The sequence below is a fragment of the Dermochelys coriacea genome, chromosome 1, assembly GCF_009764565.3.
Source record: "Dermochelys coriacea isolate rDerCor1 chromosome 1, rDerCor1.pri.v4, whole genome shotgun sequence".
Lineage (NCBI taxonomy): Eukaryota > Metazoa > Chordata > Testudines > Dermochelyidae > Dermochelys > Dermochelys coriacea.
Genome location: NC_050068.2, coordinates 309,734,736 through 309,761,532, shown reverse-complemented (window position 1 = coordinate 309,761,532; position 26,797 = coordinate 309,734,736). Strand labels below are relative to the sequence as shown.

Sequence of the window (26,797 nt, the reverse complement as noted above, 5' to 3'; positions counted from 1 at the left end):
TGTGGTACTACCCCGTGTTTCAGGCATGTTTTCCCAGCCAAGTCTGACTGGATTTGGCACCTGTTCTTCTCTTTGGGAGTCTGACACCAAACAGCTGATTTAAACCAAAGTATTGTTTAATCTTAATAATAGGAATAAAGCACTTCGAGAAAATATTTTTAACAGTCCCTCTTAGTTAAAGCCATACCATTCTGTGATTGTGGGCCAGATAGGCCTAGCTTCTTTAGACACCCCAGCAGACCCTGGGTGTCAGCTTGAACAGCTCCCCAGCAACAGCAGGACTGCCCTCTGGACAAAGAGTCATTTTAACTGTTGATAGTGCAATTTATCTGCTGGCTCCCAACATAGGGCCCATGTGGCAAAACAAGTTTTGTAAGGAGCCTGAAGATAAACTGATTATCACTACAAAAGGTTTTTTTTTCCCCCTCTCCTGCTGGTAATTGCTCACCTTTGTACAGTGTGTATGGTAACATCCATTGTTTAATGTTCTCTGTGTATGTAAAATCTCCCTGTTGTATTTTCCACTGCATGCATCCAATGAAGTGAGCTGTAGCACACGAAAGCGTATGCTCAAATAAATTTGTTAGTCTCTAAGGTGCCACAAGTACTCCTTTTCTTTTTGCGGATACAGACTAACATGGCTGCTACTCTGAAACCATACAGTAAAGACCCTAATAAGCAGGTATCTATATGGTATTCATAGAGCAGCTCTACATCCGGCACAGGTGGGACAGGGCATATAGGAGAGAACTCGATTTAGAAGCATAAATGGCAATATTTTAAGAAGAGAAGGATACTACAGAAAGAGTTTAGGAGTTTAATGATAAATATTTGTAAAATATTTTCTGAAATTTGTGTGTAGCAATCGTTCTGAATCCTTATTTTCTGTTTTGTATAGGGTGATAGGGCATAATGCTTGGGGGATTTTACTGCTTGTTAAATGCTCATGATGGGTTTGGTAGTGTATAGTCACAAAAATAAGCAGTTCACTATCTAGATTATTTTAGTATATAAATCAGTCACAGTTAAGACACCAATCACTGGCAGAGCCAGATGGGGGTGGGAGGGAAATGTTGATTTAAAATGTTGTATTTTAATTCAGTAGAATTTGTTAATTTAAATTTTGATTGTTTAATCCTTGCAGACACAATCCCATTAAACTCAAAGGGATGATTTATGTGACTAAGGGCTGCAGGACTGAGTCAAAATTTCAGGCAGATTTAGTTTTCAAGATTTACATGTTCATACTAGGATTTAATTTTTTCATTATAAATAGGGTAGGAGGGATTAGATTTCAGGGCTCAATCCTGTAATTTTTCCCCCCATTTGTGTGCTTACTTTGGTGCGTGATTTTGTGAAAGTCTCTTCACCTCTCTGCCTCAGTTTCACCATCAGTAAAATAGGGGTCAGTATAATTGTGTAGTATTGTAAAGATCGTTGAGATATGTGTAGGAAAAGTGCTATAGTAGAACCTTACAGTGACAAACCCCAGAGTTACGAACTGAACGGTCAACCACACACCTCATTTGGAACCAGAAGTATGCAGTCATGCAGCATCAGAGACCAAAACCAAATAAAAAATACAATACAGTACTGTGTTAAACATAAACTACTAAAAATGGAAATTAAAATTTTTTTGACAAGGTAAGGAAACTGTTTCTATGCTTGTTTCATTTAAATTAAGATTATTAAAAGCAGCATTTTTCTTCTGCATAGTAAAGCTTCCAAGCTATATTAAGTCAATGTTCAGTTGTAAACTTTTGAGAGAATAACCATAATACTTTGTTCAGAGTTACAAACACTTTAGAGTTATGAACAACCTCCAGTCCAGAGGTGTTTTTTAACTCTGAGGTTCTACTGTATATAAGAACCACATATTAAGCTAAGTATTAAGAAAGAACTGTATATAGGAACTGTATTTGATGTGAAATTAATTCCTCTCACAGATCATATGATTAGGCTTGGCATGATGATCTATGTATGGGATAATTAAATTTGACCATCAGTTTGTAGGCAGAACATAACTCAGCGCAGCCCCTTTCAACTTGCAACTCCCACCCAGTGACTAGAATAGTGGTTACTGCCTCTCTGCACCCTCTTATATGAGGGTTTTGGGCCACTGGAGCTGCTTAGGATTTTATCCCCCTGCTTCAGGGACTGCAGCACACCTTCCCGCAAATAATGGCCTGTTCAGTGGTTGCATGGATACTCCTGTGAGTTCCTCAGCCTTGCAAAAGATATAGATTTCCCTTGTGTGACTAGTCTCTTTGTATTCCACATGCATTTATGTGAATCATGTGTTTGCATCAGTTCTCCAAGCAGCATGTGAATTTCATTCTTAAAAAGTGTGGATCTAATTCTTACAATGTTGTCCTGATACCATTCACTGGGATTTGATCATTCTTCAACAGCTTGGGGGAATAAATCGCTTGTTCTGCAGTAAACTTGGGCTTGATGCAATAGAAAGTATTTGTAATGACTTCTTTTATTTTTGTTGAGGTGTCTCTAGCTACTAGGACCCAGTGCTTTATGGGGATGCTTATCCTGACAAAGCTAGATATTTTCAGCGATACAAAAAACAAATACGTACATAATATGATTATAATACAGTGTATGCATGTTCTAGTCATGCTTTTTACCAGTGGGAATAGTGGGTTGGCAAGTAACTGCTTTCTGATTTTAATTAACACATTTATTTTGTTCTTAGCTACTATGGAATGATTGAACAAACCTTGCTATAATTTGCTATGTATACTTCAGAATATATTAAAACACCCTAGTGGTGGTGTGCGGTTTTTTGTGAGCTATCAAATAGGTGGTAGTTGCTGCTACACTTCAACTTCTAAATATATTTCTCATAGTATTAAAATAAATAAAATCCTCCCTGTCTCAAGCTTTCTGGTACCCGGATTAGCCAAGTCTGCCTGCAGACACCCACTCTGCAGAGCTGCACTTGACTCATACCCTTGTAGCCACATCCACACTGGCACTGCAGGTAACTCAGGTTCACAGCTAATATTTCTGGGTGAATTCCACAGTTTTTACACCTGACTAACTCGAGTCCCTCTAGGAATTGTTTCATGTGTGGTGTGGAAGAAATTGTCTGTCCTTCCTGAGCACCTGTGCAGAAGTTTTCTTCAATCTCCAGCACTTTAAACTGAGGGACTTCCAGCTGTGCATACTTCTCACTTCTGTCCATTCCAGCTGGTGCTAAGTCATGGATCCAGCACCAGTGGATGAACTGTTCCTGCTTTTGGCTGTGCTGTTATTGGAGCAGGATTTGGATTGAAGGTATGGGGCATGGTTGACATCATTTCAGCAGTGGCTGGTGACCCTCAGGAGGCATCAGCAGGTCTTTAGATGATCATGCTGGCTGGATGCTGTTATGCACAGTGGAGACAGCTGATGCATGCTGTAATTGCTGTAGATTTCCCCCTGTGAAGACCAGTACATCTGGTGCAGGACCATAAACACAGAGCGGGACTACACAGTCATGCAAACCTGGGATGAATACCAATGGCTCCAGAAGTTCTGCGTGAGGACGGCCACTTTCATGGAGATCTGTTAGGAGCTTGGCCCAATCTTCCAGCACCAGAATATCCAAAATAAGGGTGGCTGGTACCAGTCCAGAAGTGGCATGTTAGCACATCTGGAAGTTGGCTACCTCTAGCTGCTACAGATCTATAGCTAACCAGTTTGGTGTTGGCAAGTTGACAGTTAGTGGTGTGGTGGTGGTGATTTGTGAGGCAGTTATTGCTGTTAATTACCTATGAGTGATGGACATAACTATTGTGCCTGAAGTAATAGCTGGATTTGAGAGAATGGGGTTCCTGAACGGTGCTAGGATCATTGATGGTGCATGTGTGCCCATGGTTTGCTTACCACAAGGAACATACAAATATGTTAACTGTAAAGGATATTACTTGATTGTTATTCAGGTATTGACCTGTCAGGGTTCCCTCCCCACTCTGAACTCTGGGGTACAGATGAGGGGACCCGCAAGAAAGACCACCCTAAGATTATTTCTATCAGCTTAGGTTAAAACTTCCCCAAGATACAAATCCCTTCTTGTCCTTGGACGGTATTCGCTGCCACCACCAAGTGAGCTAGACAAATATTCAAGGAAAAGAATCACTTGGAATTCCTGTTCCCCAAAATATTCCCCCCAAACCCCTTCATCCCCCTTTCCTGGGGAGGCTTGAGAATAATATCCTCACCAATTGGTACAGGTGAGAACAGACCAAATTCCTGGGTTTTTATGACTCTAAAAACCAATCAGATTCTTTAAAAAAAAAAAAAAAAAAAAAAACAGAACTTTATTATAAAGAAAAAAAAATTAAAAGAAGCACCTCTGTAAAATCAGGATGGAAGGTAATTTTACAGGGTAATCAGATTCAAACACAGAGGATTCCATTCTAGGCAAAACTTTAAAGTTACAAAAAACAGGGATAAACCTCCCTCTAAGCATAGGGAAAATTCACAAGCTAAAACAAAAGATACACTAACGCATTTCCTTGCTATTACTATTCCTGTAATTTAGATGTATCATTCAATAGGAGCTGGATCTCTTTGTCTCCCTAGAGAACACATACAGAGCACAAAAACAAAGCCTTTCCCCCTGCCCCAGATTTGAAAGTATTTTCTTTCCCCATTGGTCCTTCTGGTCAGGTGCCAACCAGGTTAATTGAACTGATTAACCCCTTACAGGTAAGGGGATTCTGTACCTCTGGCCAAGAGGAATTTTATTTTACTGCATACATAAAGGTTGTTACCCTTCCCTTTATATTTATGACATGACCAACCATAAAGGCAAGTTTATTAACAACAGTGTGGGATGCACTGGCAAGGGTGCCGAGGTGATTTGGCATTTTCTTGTTAGGCGAGAATGAAGTCCTTTTGCATTCAAATAACATGGTTATGAATGGGGTGTCTGTGCCCACTGTTGTTTTTCCTCTCTGCTGCCACAGCTCAGGACGCTTTACCATGATACAAGAGCACCTGGAAGAGAGAGATTTAATTGCACACATAGCATTGCAGGATGGTGACAGAATGTGCACTTCGCCAACTGAAGGCAAGATGGCACTCACCTGCATACCCATTTGAATGCCAGTATTCCTAATGCCATTTGTATTGTCCTATGCAATATCTGGAAGGAAAAGGGCAAGAGCTTTCACCAGTCTCAAGACAGTACTGGTTTGCAGGCCTGGTACGGACAAAAAGCCCCTGTCATCACTGGAACTAGGTCCTGGTGAGTAAGGGAAACAAGGGATACCTTAGGAGAAGGTGGAAGTTGCCATACAAACTGTAAGAGGCTAATTAATTAAGGTGAGTTATTATCAGCAGGAGAAAAAAACATATTTAATCTATTTCCCTATGTTAAGTATCCTCACGCCTTCTTGTCAACTTTCTAAATGGGCCATCTTGATTATCACTACAAAAGTTTTTTTTCTCCTGTTGATAGCTCATCTTAATTAATTATCCTCTTACAGTTTGTATGGCAACTTCCACCTTCTCTGTATGTGTGTATATATTATATAGCTTCTTACTATATGTTCCATTCTATGCATCTGATGAAGTGGGCTGTGGCCCCCGAAAGCTTATGCTCTAATAAAATTGTTAGTCTCTAAGATGCCACAAGTACTCCTATTCTTTTTACTGTATTGAGGGTGAGGGATTCTGCATTTAGCTGCATATTTAAATAAATTGTGTGTGTGTGTGTGTGTGTGTGTGTGGTGGGCGGGGGGGATTCTCAGGAGGTTTCTCAGTTGCCTACACCGATAGTGATCTCCTACAGTGTCATGTGCTTCCTCATGGCCAATTACTTGTCATCTGGACATTTTGTATAGCTTGTGATGGATATGCTAGGAAAGTTTCACTCTTAGTGTAAGCAGTGAACATTTAGCACCAACTTCCTCTCTACTCTTGAAAGTGCCTGTTGATATTTTAAGGTCTTGGTCTTTTTCTTTGTGTGGAGAGAAGGAAGGTTTCTCACGTCTTTCCATTTTTTCCTTTCATTTAATATCCTCACTACTAACTCTTACTCCCTTAAAACTTTAAGCAGAATATCATAGTCACCCTACCTATGGCAGAGAAGGGCTGGACATGGGTCTCTGAACTCAAGAGTGCTACTTTGAATACAAGCCAAAAGAAGTTGCTTGAATAGTGGAAAGTTCACCCTCTCCCATCGAACATGAGGGGTTGAACATCAGGCTTATGTAGGGTTGAGAGAGTTTTCTGAACGATGTAAAGCAAATAGTAACAGACAGGTGCTAGAGACAAATAACAGGATTTTTTCACTGTTGTAGCATTCAAAAGCACAGAGTCTCAGGGATGTTGTAGTACTGTTGTATACAGCTGTTTCATAAAGCCTTATATTAGGCATCAGCCATTCGTTTACACATTCTTTTCCATTCCACACAGATTTCCTTTTATCTAAAGGAGATAATGGTTACAGGCTACATTATTGGTCTGAGTATCGTGTGCATTTTAAGGTAACTTGTAGCGGTCTTCTCGGGCCTGATTTTTAACCCAGACCCAAACTGACCCAAGCCTAAGAGGGTCGAGTCATTTTCCAACTACAGATGTCAGGTTTGTGTCAGGTTGGAAAACAACTGATCCTCTTGGGCTCGGGTTGGCTCTTCTCCTTCCTGTGAGGCTGGCACGGCGGTAGTTGTGTGCACTGCGGGATGAGGCTCTGTGATTCCGTGGCGCATGCGCTCCCCAGAAAACACAGCACCGCACAGTGTGGTGGTGGAGTCCAGCAGGAGCAGGTCAAGCAGCACCATGACCATAGGCCTGGGGAGGAGAGCCGACCTGGGCCTTCAGGAGTCTGTTTTCCAAACCAATGCGAACTTGACATTTGTAGTTGGGTCCTGTTAGGTTTGAGTCAGGTTGCAGGCTCTAGTAACTTGAATCTGAGTTTCTTATGCATTATTAAATGGTAAGAAATGAGCGAATGAAATAGGAAATAGCTCAGTAGCCTAATCTTTTCCTGCTAAGTTTCCAGGCAGAATCTAATTTCAGATCAGTGAAAAATGTGAAAACCCTTTCACACCACAGGTACGGAAGTACATATTGCAGTGGTTCTTAAAAGCCTCTGAGGCCTTATCAATAAATATTAGAAAACGCTGTCTCCTTTGTTCCAGTGTTCAGCCAAATGCTTCCTAAATTACTTATCCAGTGTCAGAATAGCCAAAATTTTAATACTTTGACTAAACCTAGACACCTCTGGCTTGATTTTTTTCAGTGGATCAGAATCCTGAACCTCTCATTGGATTCTCAGCAGGTGCTCAGAATCTCTAGGCGTTTTAGTTTGAAAATTTTGGAAGTTTCTGTGGGAGTTTTGCCATTTAAAAATTGGGGATAATACTTAACCATCCTCACAGGATTGTTTGAGGCTTAGTGCAAGTCGTGTTTGTAAAGTGCTTGGAGATCTTCAGTTGGAAGGTGCTATGGAAGTGCATTTGATTTTTCCAGTAACTGAAAGATAATCTGTGCAATAACAATAATTTATTTACAAACACTCCATTTTATGTCAGGTTTCAGAGTAGCAGCCGTGTTAGTCTGTATTCGCAAAAAGAAAAGGAGTACTTGTGGCACCTTAGAGACTAATAAATAAATTAAAAATAAATTTGTTAGTCTCTAAGGTGCCACAAGTACTCCTTTTCTTTTTCCATTTTATGTGAATGTTTTATAAATGTTGCAGATGTTTTTTAAAATGCCTTTTTAGATTAGAATTAGCTTGTCGCTGTAGAGATGCTGAAGTTCTGGTTGAGGCAGTACTATCAGTCTAATCCCCTATTTTCAGATACTTGTAACTTTCCAGAAAAGTTATCTCTGGAATTTAAATTTCTCATTCTTGTGAGCTCTTGTGTGCGTGCGTGCATGCATGCATGTTAATTTAGTAATTAACATCTCTTAGTTGTTTGAGCATATCAAAATGTATATCTTTTCACTTTCAATATTTTGATAACTAACTCAGAAGATTTAATTTTAAAAATTCAAACTTACATATCATATGTAGTCCTCAGGTAAGTGTACTTACTGCTTGGGGGATGGGGGGAGTGGGATGGGTGTTTTGGTTACCTTAGCTCCATCTTCTTCTGAGCACTGTTCTTGGAGTGCCCTTTTAAGCACCAACTTTCAACAGTTGCCATCTGTAAATTTAACTAATAAAATGCATATAGGTGAATAGATTTATCAAGGTACATATCTTTTCTTCTTGCATTTCAGAAATTACTTTGCTGAAGAAAAGTGGAGTTTTTTGTGCACAGACTTTGCAATGTGGTCATTAACTATTTAACTATAATTTAGAGAAAATCCTCAAGTTTGACATGCTACTGTTCAATAAAACATAATCTTGGTACAAAAGGTCACTAGAAATTTGAAAGAGTGCAGATAGGTTTTTTTTGTGTGTGTGCACCCTCCATGTTGTATGTTTACATTTGTACAATACAAATTGAACACCTTCAAGAAAACAAGGGACATCATCCAATTTCTTTGGTAATTGATTGAGAGTATAATGTGTCATATCAAAACAGGCTGAAAATAAGGTGAGTTTATGAAGGATTTAGTTAAATTCAGAAATGAATGATTAGAATAACAAAACATTCAGGTAGCTTGCTTTATATTTGAGTGACAAATGAGAGCAGTGCATCAGAAATCAATCCAATATACTCTTTCGCTATACTCACTGAAAAATCAAGGGCTAACTATTAAGTGATCAGCAAAATCGCCATTAGCACTACTAGCTTGGAAACCCTAATTCTGTGATGGAATTAATAAACAAAACAGTAGTAAAATTTCTTATTTGCCTCGAGTTCTAATTTTTGTGCCTTCTATCTTCTCTTTTTAGGTGGTTTGATTAGTGCAATTGTGCTACTGACTGACTGACGAGACTAAACATGAGGGTAGCAGGTAAGAAAAACAGTCACTGGGATCAGATTGATGTGCCTTTTAAAATAAGCCATATACTGCTTTAATGAGTAAAGGATAATCCTGATGTTTTTATTACATCTAACTTCTGAAAGAAGCATGACAGGTTTAATTTAATGGAAACAGTATTGCTTTGCTATTTTTAGCTGTCTGTGAAGCATGGCATTAAGCAATCATGAATGGTGGAAAAAATCATGTATGTTTATTTTCTCCATACCAGTAACATCCAGCTTCCCTGAAGGTCAGAAAGAAGAAGCAAATGTGAATTTGGTCTTCCTCTGAGTTTCTCAGAGGAACCCTGGCTTCCAGCTTTATATATGTAGTTCATTGAATTATTATATATGCATTTCAGTTACTAAACTGGACTTTTTGCAGAAGAGAGAGAGGTTCAAGTTTATTGGAAGAAAACGTTGTTTAATAAAATGGCTAAACGTTTATCTGCCACTTTCAGCCAAAATAACTCCTCCTGCAGTCCAGTCTTTGTTTATTAGTATCCTTGATATGAGAGACATCTCAAAGGAATGCAAAAAATACTCTATACATCACTAAATTTAAAAAGTATATTTAGCACGCTTTGCATCAGATGTCTGATGAATCTTTTTATACATCTTTAAATCTTTTAAACAAATATCAGTTGTTCTAATCGTAGTGCAAAGAAACACCAGTCATTTTAGTAAATAATCCCAAAGAAGCGATATACACATTAGAAATTCAGGAAACCTAACAAATGTATACAGTGAAGCTTAGTACAATAGGAAGAAATGGAATTTGAAATTTTTCAGGACTTCAAGATATGTTTTGTAAATGTTATGAATGTTCTTGGTATTTGTGAGGCAAAGGTCACTAAGATGAAGGAATTAGAAATGGGTAACTGTTCGAAAACAGAGAGAAGAAATAACTAGAAATGTCCTGTGTATAGAAGGAATACAGCATTATTTCTGGGGGGGTTCTGTATAATTGTGTGCATGCAGAAATCCCCCCCCCCCATGCAGAATTCCTGTGCTTGCCTGCAGAAAACTGAGCTTAGTTCAAACAGACTCCCTGTTGGGGGTCTGGTGAAAGTCCATTTTATGCTGCAGCAGGAGTGGGCAGATTTTGATAAGACTGGGAAATGCTCTGTTTTCTGGAAGGTGAATCAGCTCACCAGTGGTAGTTGTCTGCTACGATAATCTTCCCCATTTCATTTCCTGCTGTCAGCCCTGCCAAGAGCTCACAATTAGGGCAGAACCTGGTAAAATTTTTCTATGAAATCTGTTGCTAAACCCCGTAACACATTCTCTTCTTCTGTTGACATTTCTTAGCTATAGTAAGCAAGTACTTTAGTGGAGTGCTTTTAGTTCAAAGCACTTAAAGGAAGTGCTCTCTTAGAAATGTCTTTTTTCTTTTATAGAGAGAGCCCATACAATTCCACAGGAGGGCTTAGAATTCTGCGGTGTTTCTTTGGTGCTGGTATTGTCTTCCCACACTTTCTTGCCTATTCTAGATCAACAAAACATGCACCATCTGTCTAATTTACTATATATCCTGTTCCAAAATCTACTTTTTTTGGTAGCTGTGACCTTGAAAAATAAACTCAAACCACTGTATAACCTAAAAATAACCTCCAGGAAAGATGTAATAAGTTACATCTGAAACATTGAGAAAGTATATAGATAAAATGTCAAATAGATGCAAATATTAGCATTAAAATACTTTCAGAAAACTGTTTTAAGTTTTGAATTTGCTTTGAGTTACCAAGAGTATTAACTATAGTTAAGGCTGTGAGTCTGTCACAAAGGTCAAGGATTTCCTGGTCCGATCAGTTTGGGTGGCCCCGGCGCAGCCGCTGCTGGGGCAGTCTTGGCCCCCACCCCCCCAGCACTTGCGGCTGTCCTCAGGCTTCCGCCTCCTGCCCTGGAGCACCAGTTTAGGGTTGCCAATTTTGGTTGGATGTATTCCTGGAGATTTAATCACATGACATAATCTTTAGTTTCTGGAGACTCCCGGACAATCCTGGAGGGTTGGCAACTCTATACCAGCAGTGGTCCCGGGCCACCCCCTGCCATTGAGCCCCCTTCCAGAGCACCTGTGGCACCCCTGGAGTCCCCCCTCCAGAGCATGCAAGATTTAGTCGGGGTATATAGTACAAGCCATGGAGAGGTCATGGGCTGTGAATTTTTGTTTAGTGCTAGTGACCTGTCTATGACTTTTGCTAAAAATACCCATTAATAAAACATGGCCTTAATTGTAGTTTTGTCAAATAAAATTATTGTAGGCATATAGCCCTCAATTGCCACCACCCAGCTCCCCTCCCCAAACTCTCGATTGCTTCCCACCCAGCTTAGGGTTACCATATTTCAAGTTCCCAGATAGAGGACACTTCCAGGGATATTTGGAGAGGTGTTGGAGGGGTTTGTGAATACTGGGAGTGGGTATTTGGGGGGTGCTGGCAGGAATTTTGGGGGGGTACTGTTAGGGATACCTGCAGCCTCACTCTCGAAGTGGGGGGCAGTATTGCTTCCTGTCATTGGCAGAGCAGCTGGCACAGGGCCAGGATGCAATGCCAGCCCATCACTCAGCGCCTCGCCAGCGCCAGCCCATCATGGGTCTCTCCCCCTTCCCATAACCAGGGCCTGGTTCTGTCACCCTCCTGGCTGGGCTCTGAGGCCCCATGGCAGGGCAGGTGGCCCAGCAAGAGACACTTCACAGCTCCGCTTTCCTGGTGGGCCAGCAACCCAGCTCGGGCTCCCCTCCGCCGATCGCCTGCCACCTCCCTACCCACCCCTCCCGGAGAGGCTCCTGCTGCCTCAGTCACTGAGCCTGGATGCCAGCACTTGCTCATTCGCTCACACGGCCATTCGTCCCACTTCTGCATTGCTGCCGGCTGGCGGAGGACAGAGCTGGTGGGGGTGAGGCTGCGCTTGCACCATTCGGGGACACATTGTGCACTTCAGCCCAGCCCAGCCACCCACCCCCTGCTAGTAGGACCCTGTGCTGCAGAGCAGGTACAGCTCCAGCCCCAGCTTGGCTTCAGCCCGTTTGACCTTTGCAGTCCACTCAGAAGTGTCTGGCAGTCCAGATTTGGCCAGTGTTCACCTATTGACTATCCCAATCTAGCATACATATTGTTCTGTAAATGCCAATATGATTGACAAAGCCTTGGCTGGGATGATTTAGTTGGTGCTGGTTCTGCTTTGAGCAGGGATTGGGCTGGATGACCTCCTGAGGTCTCTTCCAATCCTAATCTTCTATGATTCCAACAAGCTATTGATAAACTGTGAGATGTGAATTGGTGCCCCATCCCAGGGTGGAACATAGCAGTCAGAGGTACAGCTGAGCCTCACAGTATTGTTATCCATTGCAGTGATTTAAGTTCACACCTTAACAGTACGAAGCTTCACTTTTGATTGATTTTTTCATGTACATACTTTTTTGTTTACTTCATTTCACAGTTTGTTTGTAACATATTTCTGGCAGCATTGTAATAGCTTTATTTAACACAATTCACTGTGGATTTCTCATGCAGTTTATTTTTTGTGTTTAAAACTGATATGTATAAATTGTAAAATATAAATAGATGCCGAAAACTTTATTTTCTGTGGTTCTGAATAGGTGCTGTAAAGTTGGTGGTAGCTGTCTCAATATTTCTACTGACATTTTATGTCATATCTCAAGTATTTGAGATAAAAATGGATACAAACTTAGGAAACCTGTTTGGTAAGTGATGACTTCTAACTGTTTTCCCCGCACAAATCTGATTGGCCTTGAATATAGATTAAGTACTACATGCTCTTTCCATGGTTAGCCTGGCATGTTCATGCTGCCGAAGAATTCATGTTTTTAAGAATATACTTTTATGTTCTGCACTAAAAGGTAAAATATTAATATTTACAAATTTTAATATGAATATTTTAGCTTAAAAAGTTCACATTTAAAATATACACAAGATTTTATCCATGCACAGATCATGTTTAATAGTATTTGTAGTTTTAGTCAAATGGTCTGTAGACTGAAGGTATAACAAGAGTGCACAGTGTGATTGTAGTCATGTTGGTCCCAGGAAGTTTGAGAGACAAGATGAGTTAGGTAATATCTCTTATTGGACCAACTTTTAATGAGAGAGACAAGCTTTCAAGCTACACAGCTTTTTTTCAGGCCTGGGAAAGTTACTTCTGTGTCATAGCTAAATACAAGATCAAACAATTAGTTTAGCATAAGTAGTTAATGCATATTCTAAGGGACCACTTCACCATGAATATGTGCTAAGTACTTATGCTAAACCAGGGGTAGTCAATTATTTTTTGTCAAGTTCAAATTTAGACACCTACACTCTGATTTTTTTTTTCAGAGGGATTGAGCACCTACAACTTCAGGGATCTCTGGGAGCTCAACATATCTAGTACCAAATCCTCTGTATCTGAAATTGGCCAACCAAAAATTGAAGCACAAAATGTTAGACTGCATTTCAAAATTTGGCCCCTTAATTTTTGTGTGTCTTACTGTAAATGTTTGTTTTATATTTGAATATGATGGTGGGAGGTATTAAATGGAGTATCATAAACAATCAAACTTATTTTTATAGATCTGCAAAAGACTAAATTAATGGGATTATAATCATTTTACAAATAAAATATTGTAACTAAAGCTTTTTAAAAAAAACATTGTAACTAAAGCTTTTCAAAAACTTTCTTCTGTGTTTTAGCTAGATCAGCATTGGAGGCAGCTGCACGCCGTAAGTATTTCATATGCCACAGTTACTGCAGTGTGTATTTACTTTTGTCTGTATATACAATATTGCTGTGACTTTTAAATACTGACTGTCACTTTGATATGAAAATTGCCACCTGCACATAAAAATGCAATGAGAATAGATTCAAAGTAGAAGATTGTTTCATGTCTAACCAGAGAATTGCATTTGTTAGATCAGCATATGCCAGAATAGGTATTTTAATGGTTTGTGATATTGTACCTAATTAATTTTACTGTTACATATACAGTATTTAAGCTGCAGTTCTGTGTGTGTATTGATCAGTATTTTCTTTGTGCTGTTTTGGTCAAGTACAAGTTAGGGTATGTGGGAAATAAGTTTACTTTTATTCCAGGATAGAGTCAGATTACACTAACTGGTATTATTTATTTATTAATCGAAGTATAAATAAGTTTCTTATGAAGGATATATGATGCGGCTCTTGAGTATTAATACATTTTGAAGAGGGTTCCCGATAGCCCTTAAAAAGGTGACCAAACCGTTCCCTGAAAATCTTCTGTCCCAGCTTTTAAGTAGAGCCCTGCACGGATACAAATTTATATCCGCAAATGCGGATATCTGCGGAAATAAATTGATATCTGTAGTACCGCAGGACTCTCCCTGGAACCACAGCTGCAAAAGGAGCAGAACGTGGGTCTGCCCTCCGGCACAGCTGTACCGCCCCCAGCCCTGTCCTCTGGCACGGCTGTACAGACCCCAGACAGGAGACGCAGTCATGCAAACCTCTGTGTGGAAGGGACGGGGCAGGGCTCGGGGCAGTACAGCCGCATGGGAGAAGCTGCCGGCACGGGGCGCTGGTTCCTGGGGGCGGCAGCCCCACGTTCTGCTTCTTTCGCAGTTGCAGTTCTGTAGATACCGATTTATATCTGTATCTGCGGATATAAATTTGTATCCGTGCAGGGATCTACTTTTAAGCACTTGATTCAAGATGTCTTTGTTACATTATTTAAGCAAGGAGAAAAGTTGTGTGTGTTCATATGTCACAGGACTGGAATCTGGGAGATGTAAGTTCTGTTTCTGCCTCTGCCGCAAAATTCTGATGTGACTTCAGGCAAGTCATTTAGGGAATGATCCAAAGCCCACAGAAGTTAATGGAAAGATTCCCGTTGACTTTAGTGTTTTGGATCAGGTCCATAATTTTTCTGTATCTGTTTCTCCATTTATAAAAAGGAGATACGCACCTACCTCACAAGTGAGATTAAATGAATGTTTGTGAAGTGCTTTTTCCCAGAATTGAGTATTCAGTCTGAGTTATGCACTGTTGTCACCATGTTGACCCCAGAATATTTGAGAGACAAGGTTGGTGAGGTAATGTCCTTTATTGGACCAACTTCTGTTGGTGAGAGAGACAAGCTTTTGAGTTTACATAGTGCTCTTCCTCAAGGTCTAAGCTCTGTGTAAGCTCATAAGCTCATCTGTCTCACCAACAGAAGCTGGTACAGTAAAGGATATTACCTCACCCACCTTGTGTCTCTGTATAGGCTGAGATTATTTTTGACTTTCCTCCACCTTTTCCTTATATTTTTTTTTTATTTACTGTCATATCTAAATCATATTTATTTCCTTTCTAAAGCTACAAAACCACCCAGATATAAATGTGGGATTTCAAAAGCTTGTCCTGAAAAGCACTTTGCCTTCAAAATGGCAAGTGGAGCAGCCAACGTAGTTGGGCCAAAAATTTGTGTAGAAGATAATGTGTAAGTATTTGCTTATCTGGCAGATTATCTTTTTAAAATCTATTTTGGATAATTGCTCAGTCAGAATCTCTTGAATTCAGACTATAATGTATTGATTGTTTTGCTGAAGTAAATAGAACATTTTGTGGTTTACTCTTTAGATAATATGCAGACAAATATCTGAATTGGTGCAAACACACTTTTTTCACGTACTTTTGACACTCGCTAGCTGTATGAGGGATTGTATTGTGGAATTGTTATGGTTTGCAAAATACTTTTTAAACTCCATCAGGCCAATGACAGATAAAATATATATTTTAGCATTTCTTTAAAAGAGCCCTGACAGGGTAAAAAGACAGATATTTTAATAATAAAAAGGTAATTACATTTTGCTGGTATCTTAAATTACTAAACCTAAATTTTAAAAATCTAATTCACTTTTCACTATTTACAGTAAATTCACTTAGTTTGATTAATAATATTAGACTAATGAGTTTCAGTTTTGTTTCCGTTTCTAGTAACTTTCACTATTTATATCCACTAGTTTTGCTGCAAAGGTTGGGTTGCATGCACTGTAGGGGAACGTTTGAAAAATTGTATTCTTTGAGGTTATTAAATTGAATAAAAACGTCGTAGTTTTTGAATCCAGCCCTTTTAAAAATACAAAATCTGTTTTATGCCTGAGCTATTTGTGTTCCTTAATATTAAACTAATTGGATTACTTCATCAGTGTGCTAATTTTGTTCCAGACAATCTCACTTCTTACATCATGATTACCCTTGATTTTACCCCATAGAGTACATGTGACTTTATAGGTTACAGCTTACCAGCTCAGTTTCTGAATAAATTGCATTGCAAAAGGATTTTTGGTATTGCTACAACTACTAAGAACTTTGTTTATTCCAGTCACAATTAATCAGCATTCATGTGAAGGTTGGCTTTAAAATAGTACGTTATAATTGAACTACATAATTGTACAGTATAATTCTCCCAGCACACATTATTCTGGTGCTGCATAATTCCAATATGTCTTATGTCAAACTATGCAGAGTTGTTCCAAAATAACTGGCAATTTTTCAGTGACCATCATAACACAATGTATTATGCTGCAGATAACAATTTAACTACAACATAATTGCAAGTAGAGGACTAGATTGTCATCAGAGTGTACTGTGTTTAAAGAGTCTTTGTAAAATTAGAAGCATTTGAGCCAAAGGATTGGCTTTGTCTTCAAGACTGTACCCTGTCGTGGTCACTTAACTCTAGTAACACAGATTCATTGAGGCTGGAATATATTAAGCTAACGTGCTGAAGAATAGGCAGATAGTTAACATGCTTAACTATGGACAGATGTTCCTTCAACCCTTCTTTGCACAGCCAGTACTATACCTACCACAGACTCAGCAAGTTAGACTGCTTAAGATCCAGTTTGGCTAGATTTTTCACTGCCCTGCCGAATTGGACTTTAAACAAACTATCAAACTTGGTTAACTGACTGGCCAGCCACATTCATTATAGTTCAGTGATATAATTTTCCTTAGAACTTAGTCAGAAAACAGGTACTTATGAAATAAGTCAGTTCCAGAACATGAAACTAATTATGGTTGGTATAACTGGATTCTTTAGGAGTTGCCCCCCTCTTTTTTAGCTAGGCATCAATCATAATACTTTGCCTCTTTCAAATGAGACACAACCGTCTTGAAATCTTTCAGTGGAGCAGAAGTGTTAACTTCAGTTTCTTGACCAAACTTTAACTTAGGTAGTTATATTCTATCAGCCTAAAATTCTCCTTTAAAATTCCTTGTGTAGTTGAGGAAATTATTCTTTAATTCCCTCCTAAAACCCTGTTATCTAATGTCGCTGAGTGAATGCTGCGTTCTGCCTCAGAAGTGCCCTAATTTTCTTGGGGGGGGGAGTGACTGGTCCCAATATTGTTTTATATAGAGTCGTATAAAAAGTAGTTTCTAAAGTGCTTGGGATCCATCAAGATGAGAATCAAGATGGTTTGAGGTTTCAGAGTGGTAGCCATGTTTGTCTGTATCATCAAAAAGAACGAGGAGTACTTGTGGCACCTTAGAGATTAACACATTTATTTGAGCATAAGCTTTTGTGGGCTAAAACCCACTTCATTGGATGCATGCAGTGGAAAATACAGTAGGAAGACACACACACACACACACACTCACACAGAGAGAGAGAACATGAAAAAATGGTTGTTGCCATACCCACTATAACAAGAATGATCCGTTAAGGTGAGCTATTTTCAGCAGGAGAAAAAAAAACCTTTTGTAGTGGAAAAAACATCTTTATGTATTTTCAAGCTTAACACAAGATTATGTTATGTGTGTAAAAAGGGAGTGTAGTCTCATAGCACAGAACTAGGAAGGGCTACTGGGTTATGTTTCCAATTTTGTCAATGACTCAATTTGTGACCTTGGGCAATTAATCTAATCCCTTGGTCCCTCAGTCTACCAGTCTATACAATGGATGTAGTAAAATTTACCAACTTCTCAAGGTGTTTGAGGCAAAATATTTGAAAAGATTTTTGGAAAGCCAGAGATGAAATGCTATATATGTGCATCATATCAGTTTTCTTTTTTTTTTTAAATCTCAAATAGTTAAATAAGGAGTGGTATGTGTGTTGATTTGTTTGGCAAAGCTTCTGCTGTAATTGTGTCAGATTCTCCTCTGGAACAGGTGATAAAAAGCAAGAGGCACTTCTTAGTAAAAAAACAACTTAATAGTTCTGTTTGTATGATGTACTATTATCCTGCATCATCTGTATAGGATCTTCTGCATCAATTTACAAAAAGTATTATCTCTGCTAACTTCCTATGAGGGTACCTTTTAATATCTCTTGGTTTTATATACACAATTAAGAATCTACATTTATAGATTTATAGACGTCTTTGTTTTTGAATGCAATGCCTTTGACTTATATTTTAGAAGCCCACATAATATGTTGACTTGAAATTTGGATTAGTATTCTAAAACCAACAAGCTGCTGCTTTCTTGTGAGAAATTCAGTGTTACATTTGTACATGCTTATGACTGCTGCTGCCACCTGGAGGGTGAGGAGAAAGATCTAGCCACTTTGCAAGAATTTTAGATAATGCAGCTGTTTTATGGTTGCTTCAAATTGCCCTTTATCTGTGCTCAGGTGATTATTCAGATTTGTTTGTAACGTAACTCCTTGCTTAACGTTGTAGTTGTGTGTATACACACAGACAAAGTATAAGTTTTAAACAGTTTAATACTGTGCACAGCAATGATGATTGTGAAGCTTGGTTGAGGTGGTGGAGTCAGGGTGGAAGAGGGTGGGATATTTCCCAGGGAATGCCTTACTGCTAAATGATGATCTAGTACTTGACTGAACACTCAAGGGTTAACACATTGTTAATGTAGCCTCACACTCTACAAGGCAGCATGAATGGAGGAAGGACACACGGCATGGCACAGAGAGACAGACATACCGTGTGTGTGTGTGTGTGTGTGTGTGTGTGTGTGTGTGTGAGAGAGAGAGAGAGACACACACACACACGGTGTCTGAGAGATGCGCATTGACCCTTTTAAATATGCTGACCCCACTCTAGGTACACTGCCTTTTAAAGAAGATCAGCAAGTTGAGACAGCAGCTGCTGCCAGCAAGCTCCCTCCATCGTAAGCCCTGACGTTTATCCCTTCCCTCCCCCGCTGCTCTGTGGAGATAGGGTACAGGAGCTGGGGGGAGAGGGGCACCCTGACATTAGCAACTCTCTTCTTCCCCCCTGCACAGCAAGCAGGAGGCTCCCGGGAGCAGCTCCAAGGCAGGGGGCAGGAGCAGCACATGGCAGTGCGGGGAGGTACACCTGAACTGCCTGGCAGTTGATAGCCTGCTGGGTGGCTGCCACACAGGGAACTTAGGGGAGCTGATGGGGGGCTGCCGGCCCACCCTGGTTCCAAGCCCCTACCAGCTAGCTCCAATGGGCTGTTCTTCCTGTAAGCAGTGGACAAAGCAGGAGGCTGCCAAACAACGTTATAAGGGGGTATTGCGCTACTTTAAACGCGCATGTTCTGATCAGCAACATAACAATGAAACAACATTTAACCTGGATGACGTTAAGTAAGGAGTTACTGTACAACAAACATCCAACAGCCAGCTAATAAAGCAAGTCAAATTGAATAGCACTGTTACAGAAGTAAATGAACATTAAACATAAATGAATGCTACTTGTTTTACGCAGAAGTCCAAAATCTGTTGACATTTCAGACTAAATTTCATTAGGAAATTTTCTTTCGGATGTTTGGCAACTTTTGGGGAAAATACAGTTTTCCTGTAGAGCTCGTGCAGTTACAAGATCCATGTAAGTATGAGATGAGATGATTCCCAAAGCCTTGCATCTCATTATTTCAGTACTGGATTGGTCTGAATGATTACTGCAGAATACTGTCATATCTCTTTTTACAATTGCTCCCTGAAGGCAGTTTTGGTCTAATAGAAAACAATTGTTTGCTATGTTCCAGTAATATTATACTGAAGTAGAATGTTTGGTTGTAAAATTCCCTAAATAGTTAATCTTTCTTTATTGAAATTAGTCACTTGTTTTTAATCTGACCAGAGAACAGATTAGGTAATTACTGAAGGAAAGCAGAGACTATTTCTGAGTTACTGCAGTTTTAGCTGTGTTCTGGCAAGTGCTAGACACTTCACCCATATTTGTATTCCGTACCTCTTGTTGTAGTTGAACTTGAGTACCTCATATTAAATGAGGATATTGATATAATAGGCATGATATAAACTTGGTGGAATGAGGATAATCAATGGAATGTGATCCTACCAGGGTATAAAATATATTGGAAGGACAAAATAGTGCATGCTAGTGGGGGAGTGGCACTTTGTTTGATTCTACGCTTTTTTTTTCCCACATAAAGTAGAAATCCTATATGAACTAAACTGTACCATAGATTCTCTGTGGATAGTAATTCTATGCTTGAATAATGTATATAGCAGTAGTGATATACTACTGACCACCTGACCAGGATGGTGATAGTGACGGTGAAATGCTCAGGGAGATTAGAAAGGCTATAAAAATAAACTCAATACTGGGGATTTCAGCTGTCCCCATACTGACTGGCTACATGTCACCTCAGGACGGGATGCAGAGATAGTTTGACACCTTACCGTAATAGAGACTGAATTTAAATGTATACCCCCAAATTAATAAAAACATAGCAAGAGGACCAAAAAAGTGCCAATGGGGCAATGAGGATGACCTTGGCCTAATCCATTTTCAGCTGTGGATGGACACAGGATGACCTGTGTAATGATCGGTATCGGAGGGAAAGCATACAGGAGAGTCAACTGCCAGCTGATGTGAAAGGCGGTCAGGGATCCCAGACTGAGGACCGCTCGAGAGCAGAACGGATAACATTTCCTGTTGTCCCTTGTAGCAAACAGGATGCCCCAAGCCACAAAAATGATTTGCCAGAACACTGGGCTTCAGGAATCACTCGTGATATAGGGAAAAATTCCTGCTGAGATGGTCCATGAGATGATTCTGGACTCCAGGCAAATGGTTAGCTATTGAGAGATACGCTCTTTGATTCAGAAGTGGCATAGTCTGATTGTCTCTTGGCAAAACACTCTGGAGTGTGCTCCCTCCTGCCTCTTCATGTAATACATTGCAGTGGTATTGTTGGCAAGTATGTGAACCACTGAACACTTGATGAGGTCTAGGGAAGTGTGACAGGCATTGTATATGGCCTGAACCGTCCACCAGTGCAAGGAGTCAGGATCAATGGAGGGAGGTGCGGACCAACCTATCCAAGGTGTGAAGGGTTGGATGGTAAACTGTCCTGGGCAATATTTGAAGAGGGTGAAGGCATAACCTTGGAAATAGAACCAACTGCATGCATGTTGACACATGGCCCAAGAGCCTCAGACACATCCAAACTGTCATGGAAGTTGAGGCTGCAGACAGACAAAGACAAGAAATTGTCTGGAAACAGTTGGCAAAAACACTCTCAAACTTGTAGAGCCTATTAGGGCCCCCAGTGAACTCTATTTTGTGAGCGTGGACCAACATTAACTTTTCAGTATTTCGGGTGAAAGCCAGATGATTGATTAAGCGCAGTGTAATGCATACATAAGAAAGGACTTCTTCTTTGGCCCTACCCCTTAGTAGCCAGTTATCCAGGTACAGGAAGACATGGATTCCCTTCTTTGTGAGTTACACTGTCACTATGACCATACATTTGGTAATAACCTGGGGAGCAGAAGACAGACCAAAAGGCAGGACCGTGTACTGAAAATGATAATTCCTCATGACAAACCAGAGACATCTTCTGTGGCTCAGGAAAATCGCCACAAGGAAATAAGTGTCTTGAAGGTCCAGAACAGCAAACCAATCATTCTGAGAGAACACAGGGAGGATATTTGACCATTCAGAACTTCATGTGTCTGATCTATTTCTTAGGGCTGCAGAGGTTAAGGATAAGTTTTACCCCTCCTTTGGGTTTGGGAACCAGAAAATAGTGGTTGTAAAAACCTTGACCCTGTTATTCCGGAGGAACCTCTTCCACTGCTCCCAAAGCCAGAAGAGACTGGACCTGCTTGAGGAGGAGTATCTCATAAAAGGGGTCCCTAAAAGCATAAAGAGGGTGAGAAGGAGGTGTGGAGAGGAACTGTATAGCATAGCCCAGTCTGACCGTGCTTAGGACCCAACTGTCAGTAGTAATTGAATCCCAAACACTGAGAAAATGCGCGAGGCTGTCCCTGATTGGGGAGGACTTGTAGAAGTCATGACTGGACCACTGTTCTGGACCAGTGAGTCAAAATTGGCATGTGGTAGCTGCCAGGGGAGGATGTGTGGACTGGCCTAATCCTGGCCCTGGATGCTTCCGCATCTGGGACCTGAGCCTCTTTCTGGGGTAGTCCTGCTTTCTCATGGGAGGGAAAGTCTGCCCGAAGGGGTGTTGCAGGCAGTACCGTTGCTGCTGCTGTGGTCCGCTATAATAGCACCTCTGCATTGCTGGTGCAGCCCCTACACAAGGAATATAGGGTAGCCCTAGAATCCTTGAAAGAGTGCAGAGTTTCATCCATTTTAAATAAATAAATAAGTAAAGCAGCCCATCATCAAAGAGGAAGACCTCTATGGCCTGCTGCATATCTGGAGCCAGGACTCTGCAGCCAGGATGACCTTCTCATGGTCACCACCAAGGCCATTAGATTGGCTTCAGTGTCTGCGCTGTCTAGTGTGGACTGTAGTGCCACCTTGGCCACTAAGCAGTCCTCTGTGATAAATGTCCAAAACATCCCTGGAGGTTTCAGGCAGCTGGTCTGCAATTTTCAACATGGCTGACTAATTTACAAAATCATACTTGGACAGCAATGCTTCCTGGTTGGCAATCTGCATATGCAAGGAAGAGTAGATATAGATTTATCTACCCAGTAAGTCCATCCTTTTTGAGTCCTCATGCTTAGGAGTGGACTTGAACCTGCCCTGCTGAGCTCCTGTTATTAATTGTGGTTACAACCAGGGAATTAGTGGTTGGGTGGGAGTAAAACCCTCAAATCCCTGCACTACTGAAAAGTAGTGTTTTTCCAATTGCTTTGCAGTAGATGGCAATGAAGCCAGCATGCTCCAAAGAACCTCTGCATGCTCCTGGAGCATGTCTTTGATGGGAAGGGCCCTCTTCCTTGGCCAGCTGCAGAATATCCAGTAACTTGTGGGTAGTTTCCTGAATATGCAAGGAAGCACCCACGTGCTACAAAAGGTCTGGTAGGCCTTGAAGCCCTCAGGTACTGGAGGGGAGGAAGAGCTGGGTATTGCTGAACCATCCAGGGATGAGGAGGTGGCAGTTAACTCTGCAAGGGCTGGAGCCTTTTCCTGAAGTGGCAGACCTGGATGGGACAACTCCAATTAACTTTCGCCTGGCAGAGCCTCCAGTGCTTGAGCTTGCAATGGGTCAATGGCCTCAGCCACTGACCTGCCTAATGATCTCACCCAGGAGCAAAATGAGAAGTGAGACCTCTGTGACTGAGGAATGTTCCACTGATTCCTTGGAGACAACTGAGCATAGGGGTAGGGTACTAGTGGCAAGGAGGCATCAGGCCATGGGCCCGTCTCTACTGCGAGATGATTGCTGATCCTGGTACTCATGTTGCTCCATAAACAGTCCCCCAATTGGGCGATGGAGATCAGGAGGAGGATCCTGACCTGGACACTGAGGAGTCTCGGGATTATGGGAATAAGGATAGAGCCAACACTGAAGTTGCGGTTCGATCAATCTGTCGCCCAAAGCAAAGAAGGGACCAGTGCTGCTGGTGGAAATGGTACTGCCGGCACCAAGTGAACCTCCATTGTTTCCAGTGCCAAAGGTGGTGGTGATTCTCAAGTCAGCGGAGGTGGAGGGCAGAGAGTGTTGCCACGGCAGCATGCCAAAGAGCTGAGGAGGTCCCTTGTGCTGAGCCCAGTGCTGGCATTGCTTCTACTGTCTGCATCATGGGGAATGTCTGGATGCAGTGCCCACGGACCCAAGGGTTCAAAAGCCTATCCAGACAGCAGGGCTGTAAATGTCGTAGCCTGGCCTAAAATCTGGACCAATAGAGAGCTCAGGACAGAAAGGCAGAGGAGGTCCATTGATGCCTGATATGCTGCCAGTGTGAAAACAGCTAGTGCCATCACAACCTTTGTCAATACTGGATTCAACGGATGCCCCAGGGCCAGAGCTGGAGTTGATGCTATGGGGTCTCATCTCCCTACCTGCTAGAGGGAGCAATAGGAAGGGCCTGCTTCATGCTGCGTGCCAGCAGTAATGCTGTGCAATCTGTACTCTTTCTGGAGGAGGAGGACTCTTCATGAGGCCTGCAGTGGTCTTGGTTGTGTGACAAAGCTCTGTCCTTGCCTCCATGGATCCCGCGTTTCCTGGAGAATTTCGCTAGCCTCGGAGGCTCACTGTGACCCTCCACATAACCTTTCTTTCTCTAGAGACAAGGGTCACAGTCTACTGAGCCATTTTCATCATAAGCCAGCGAGGGAGGTGAGGAGAAGTTATCCTTCCTTGCACAATCTCTGTTGTCTCCCAGTCTCAGTGATTAATCAGGGGGCAAAGGTGGGAAGGGGAGGGAACCCGGGCTCACCCTCTACTCCAGGCTCCAGCCCAGGGACCCTAATAGTATCAGCTATGGTAGCTGACCTTTTAGAAACATGACATGTACAATTCCCTGGGCTACTTCCCCCACAGCAGCCCTCACTTCCTCAAGCTCCACTTCACCCTTACCTCAGGGCCTCCTTCCTTGTGCCTGATATGGTGTGTACTACTCAGCCTCTCCAACCGTGCAACTTCTTCCCACAGCTCCTGACATGCACTCCCACCTGACTAACTGGGAGGCTTTTAACTAGTTTCAGCCAGCCCCTGATTGGCTTCAGGTGTCCCAATCAACCTAGCCTTTCCCTGCCTTTTCGAAAGTTCTGAATTGGCCCCAGGTGTCTTAATTGACCTGGAGCAGCTGCCATTTCACTTATCCTGGTACCAAGGATTTGTTTAGCCTGGAGCTAATATATCTATCTCCCACAACTCTTCCATAGCCATCTGGCCTTGCCCCGTCACAGTTGGTATTATGAAACCTTTTCCTTGGTGCGCTAGACAGAGAGCGACTTCTCTGCCTCTTTGGAGAGGTGCCGGCTCCAAAGTGCAAAACATCAGCGCAGTCTGAACCTGAGAGTGACGTCCAATCCCACACAGACATCGGTGCTGATGCAGGCCACATGGCCTATTTGAGAAGCTGCTGCTGTAAGTGAAGATCCCTTGCCACCTTATTGTGTTTTCTGAATGATTTGCAAATAAACACAGCTCCTTGACATAGGCTTCACCTAAGCAAAGCAATACCGAGTGTGGGGTTGTGTTGGGGGTTGTTCCCTCACGCAACAGACAATGTTTGAATCCTGGTGAGAGTATCAGCAGGGAAAAACTAACTACAGTATATACAACTAGAATAAGTCTCTAAAAGAGAAAGATGAATTGTGAGGTTAAAAACCATACAAGAGCTCTGACTCTAGTCGCAGGCAGTCAGAAGGAACTGAGGGGAGTCATGATGGTGCCATCTCATATAGCCAGGGTAGAGGCTATGGCCACTAGGCGTAAACACCGCTCGTCTGCGGGTACTGGTAGGCAAGATACTCTGGCTCTTGTGTGCAGGGCACATGCATGTGAAATACCTGTCTCCATCTACTTGAAGAATGATTGAATTTGGGAAATCCAGTGTATTTCCCTTACAGTACAGAATGCTGTAACTTCAGTCTTTGTGGTTTTATGGACATCTAATCACTCAAACATTACGCTGTCTTGATAGGTACCTTTTTATGAAGAAGTCTATAGCCAAATTAAAGGGAAATTCTTCTAACTTTTGTGTTGAATAAAAACATGATAAATTAAACATTCGCAAAACTTTGACTACACAGAGAATTTAGTATGTCCTAAGGAATGTACTTAGAACTTTACTGCCCTTTCATTCACATTTGTATTTTCATTTGCCATATGTTTCAATTGCATTAATGGAGAAATATGGAAGCCCTCCAGTGGCCAAAATACCTCCTGATATCTCCTGAGTGTTAACCAAAGCTTAACTTTGTAGCCTAGCTGAAAATTTCCTGCCTTATATTTTAAAGGTTATTGAGTTTAAATCCTGTTGTGGGTTGTATTTTTACTCAAAATTCTTGGCAGACTACATAACTCAGGGAATTAGTAGAGGAATATGGAACCTTTCATCTCTAATTACTGGTTCAGATACAGTCATAGTGACAAAGTTAGTATCAACTGATAGCTCTTCATTTCCAATCTGAAATCAGCTGGTGTCTGTCAAAACGGCACTAAATAGTGCCTTTGTTTGCACTCTCAACCAAGGTGGATTACATCATAGATAAAAGAACTTTTTTAATAGGTGGTATTTTGACATCAGTGTGGGGGAACAATAGTTGGCCATTGTGTTGAAGCTCATGTTGCTGCTGTTGTTTGCATGGATACTGCCCTTCAGAAGCAGATTCTCCAACAGGGGTTTGTGGAATTGGACTGAAAATAACTGACCAGAGAAGTAAACTGATTAAAAATATACTCCTTAAGAAGCGAGCACAAATTGAGGTCCCAGTTCAGGAGAGCACTCTATTCAAGCCAGCATGTAAACACATCCTAAAATCTCGCTGTGAAGTCAATGGAACTTGAGCAGATGCCTAAATTTAGACACATGCTTAAGTGCTTTCTAGCATCAGAGCCTAAGGGTAGCTGTGGCATCTTATTTGGGCAGCCTTCTTGAACCACCACCCCATGCTCCTCTCATTTGTTTTCACCCTCATTTGTGTTTATTTTTAACTCGTTAGCTGCTCATTACAGGGTTCTTATTTGTCTGTTCTTTGAACTGCCTAATACATCTTTGGGTGCAGTGAAATAACTTTTTATCATAGAT

At 41.3% G+C, this 26,797-nt stretch overlaps 1 protein-coding gene across 4 annotated transcripts in view; it reads left to right on the top strand.

Moving 5' to 3' along the window:
- FAM3C (FAM3 metabolism regulating signaling molecule C) overlaps nucleotides 1–26,797 on the top strand; it is a 59,878-nt gene that overhangs the window by 4,127 nt on the left and 28,954 nt on the right. For 2 of the 4 annotated variants that reach the window (XM_038395308.2, XM_038395266.2), the window contains exons 2-5: nucleotides 8,855–8,916; nucleotides 12,526–12,630; nucleotides 13,616–13,645; nucleotides 15,255–15,378. In XM_038395308.2, the coding sequence (XP_038251236.1) occupies nucleotides 8,904–8,916; nucleotides 12,526–12,630; nucleotides 13,616–13,645; nucleotides 15,255–15,378 (272 nt within the window). In that variant the 5' untranslated portion in view covers nucleotides 8,855–8,903. Of the gene's footprint in view, nucleotides 1–4,972; nucleotides 5,249–6,420; nucleotides 6,492–8,854; nucleotides 8,917–12,525; nucleotides 12,631–13,615; nucleotides 13,646–15,254; nucleotides 15,379–26,797 lie in introns of those variants that run through there. The other 2 variants (XM_043495687.1, XM_038395286.2) reach the window with 2 other exon arrangements.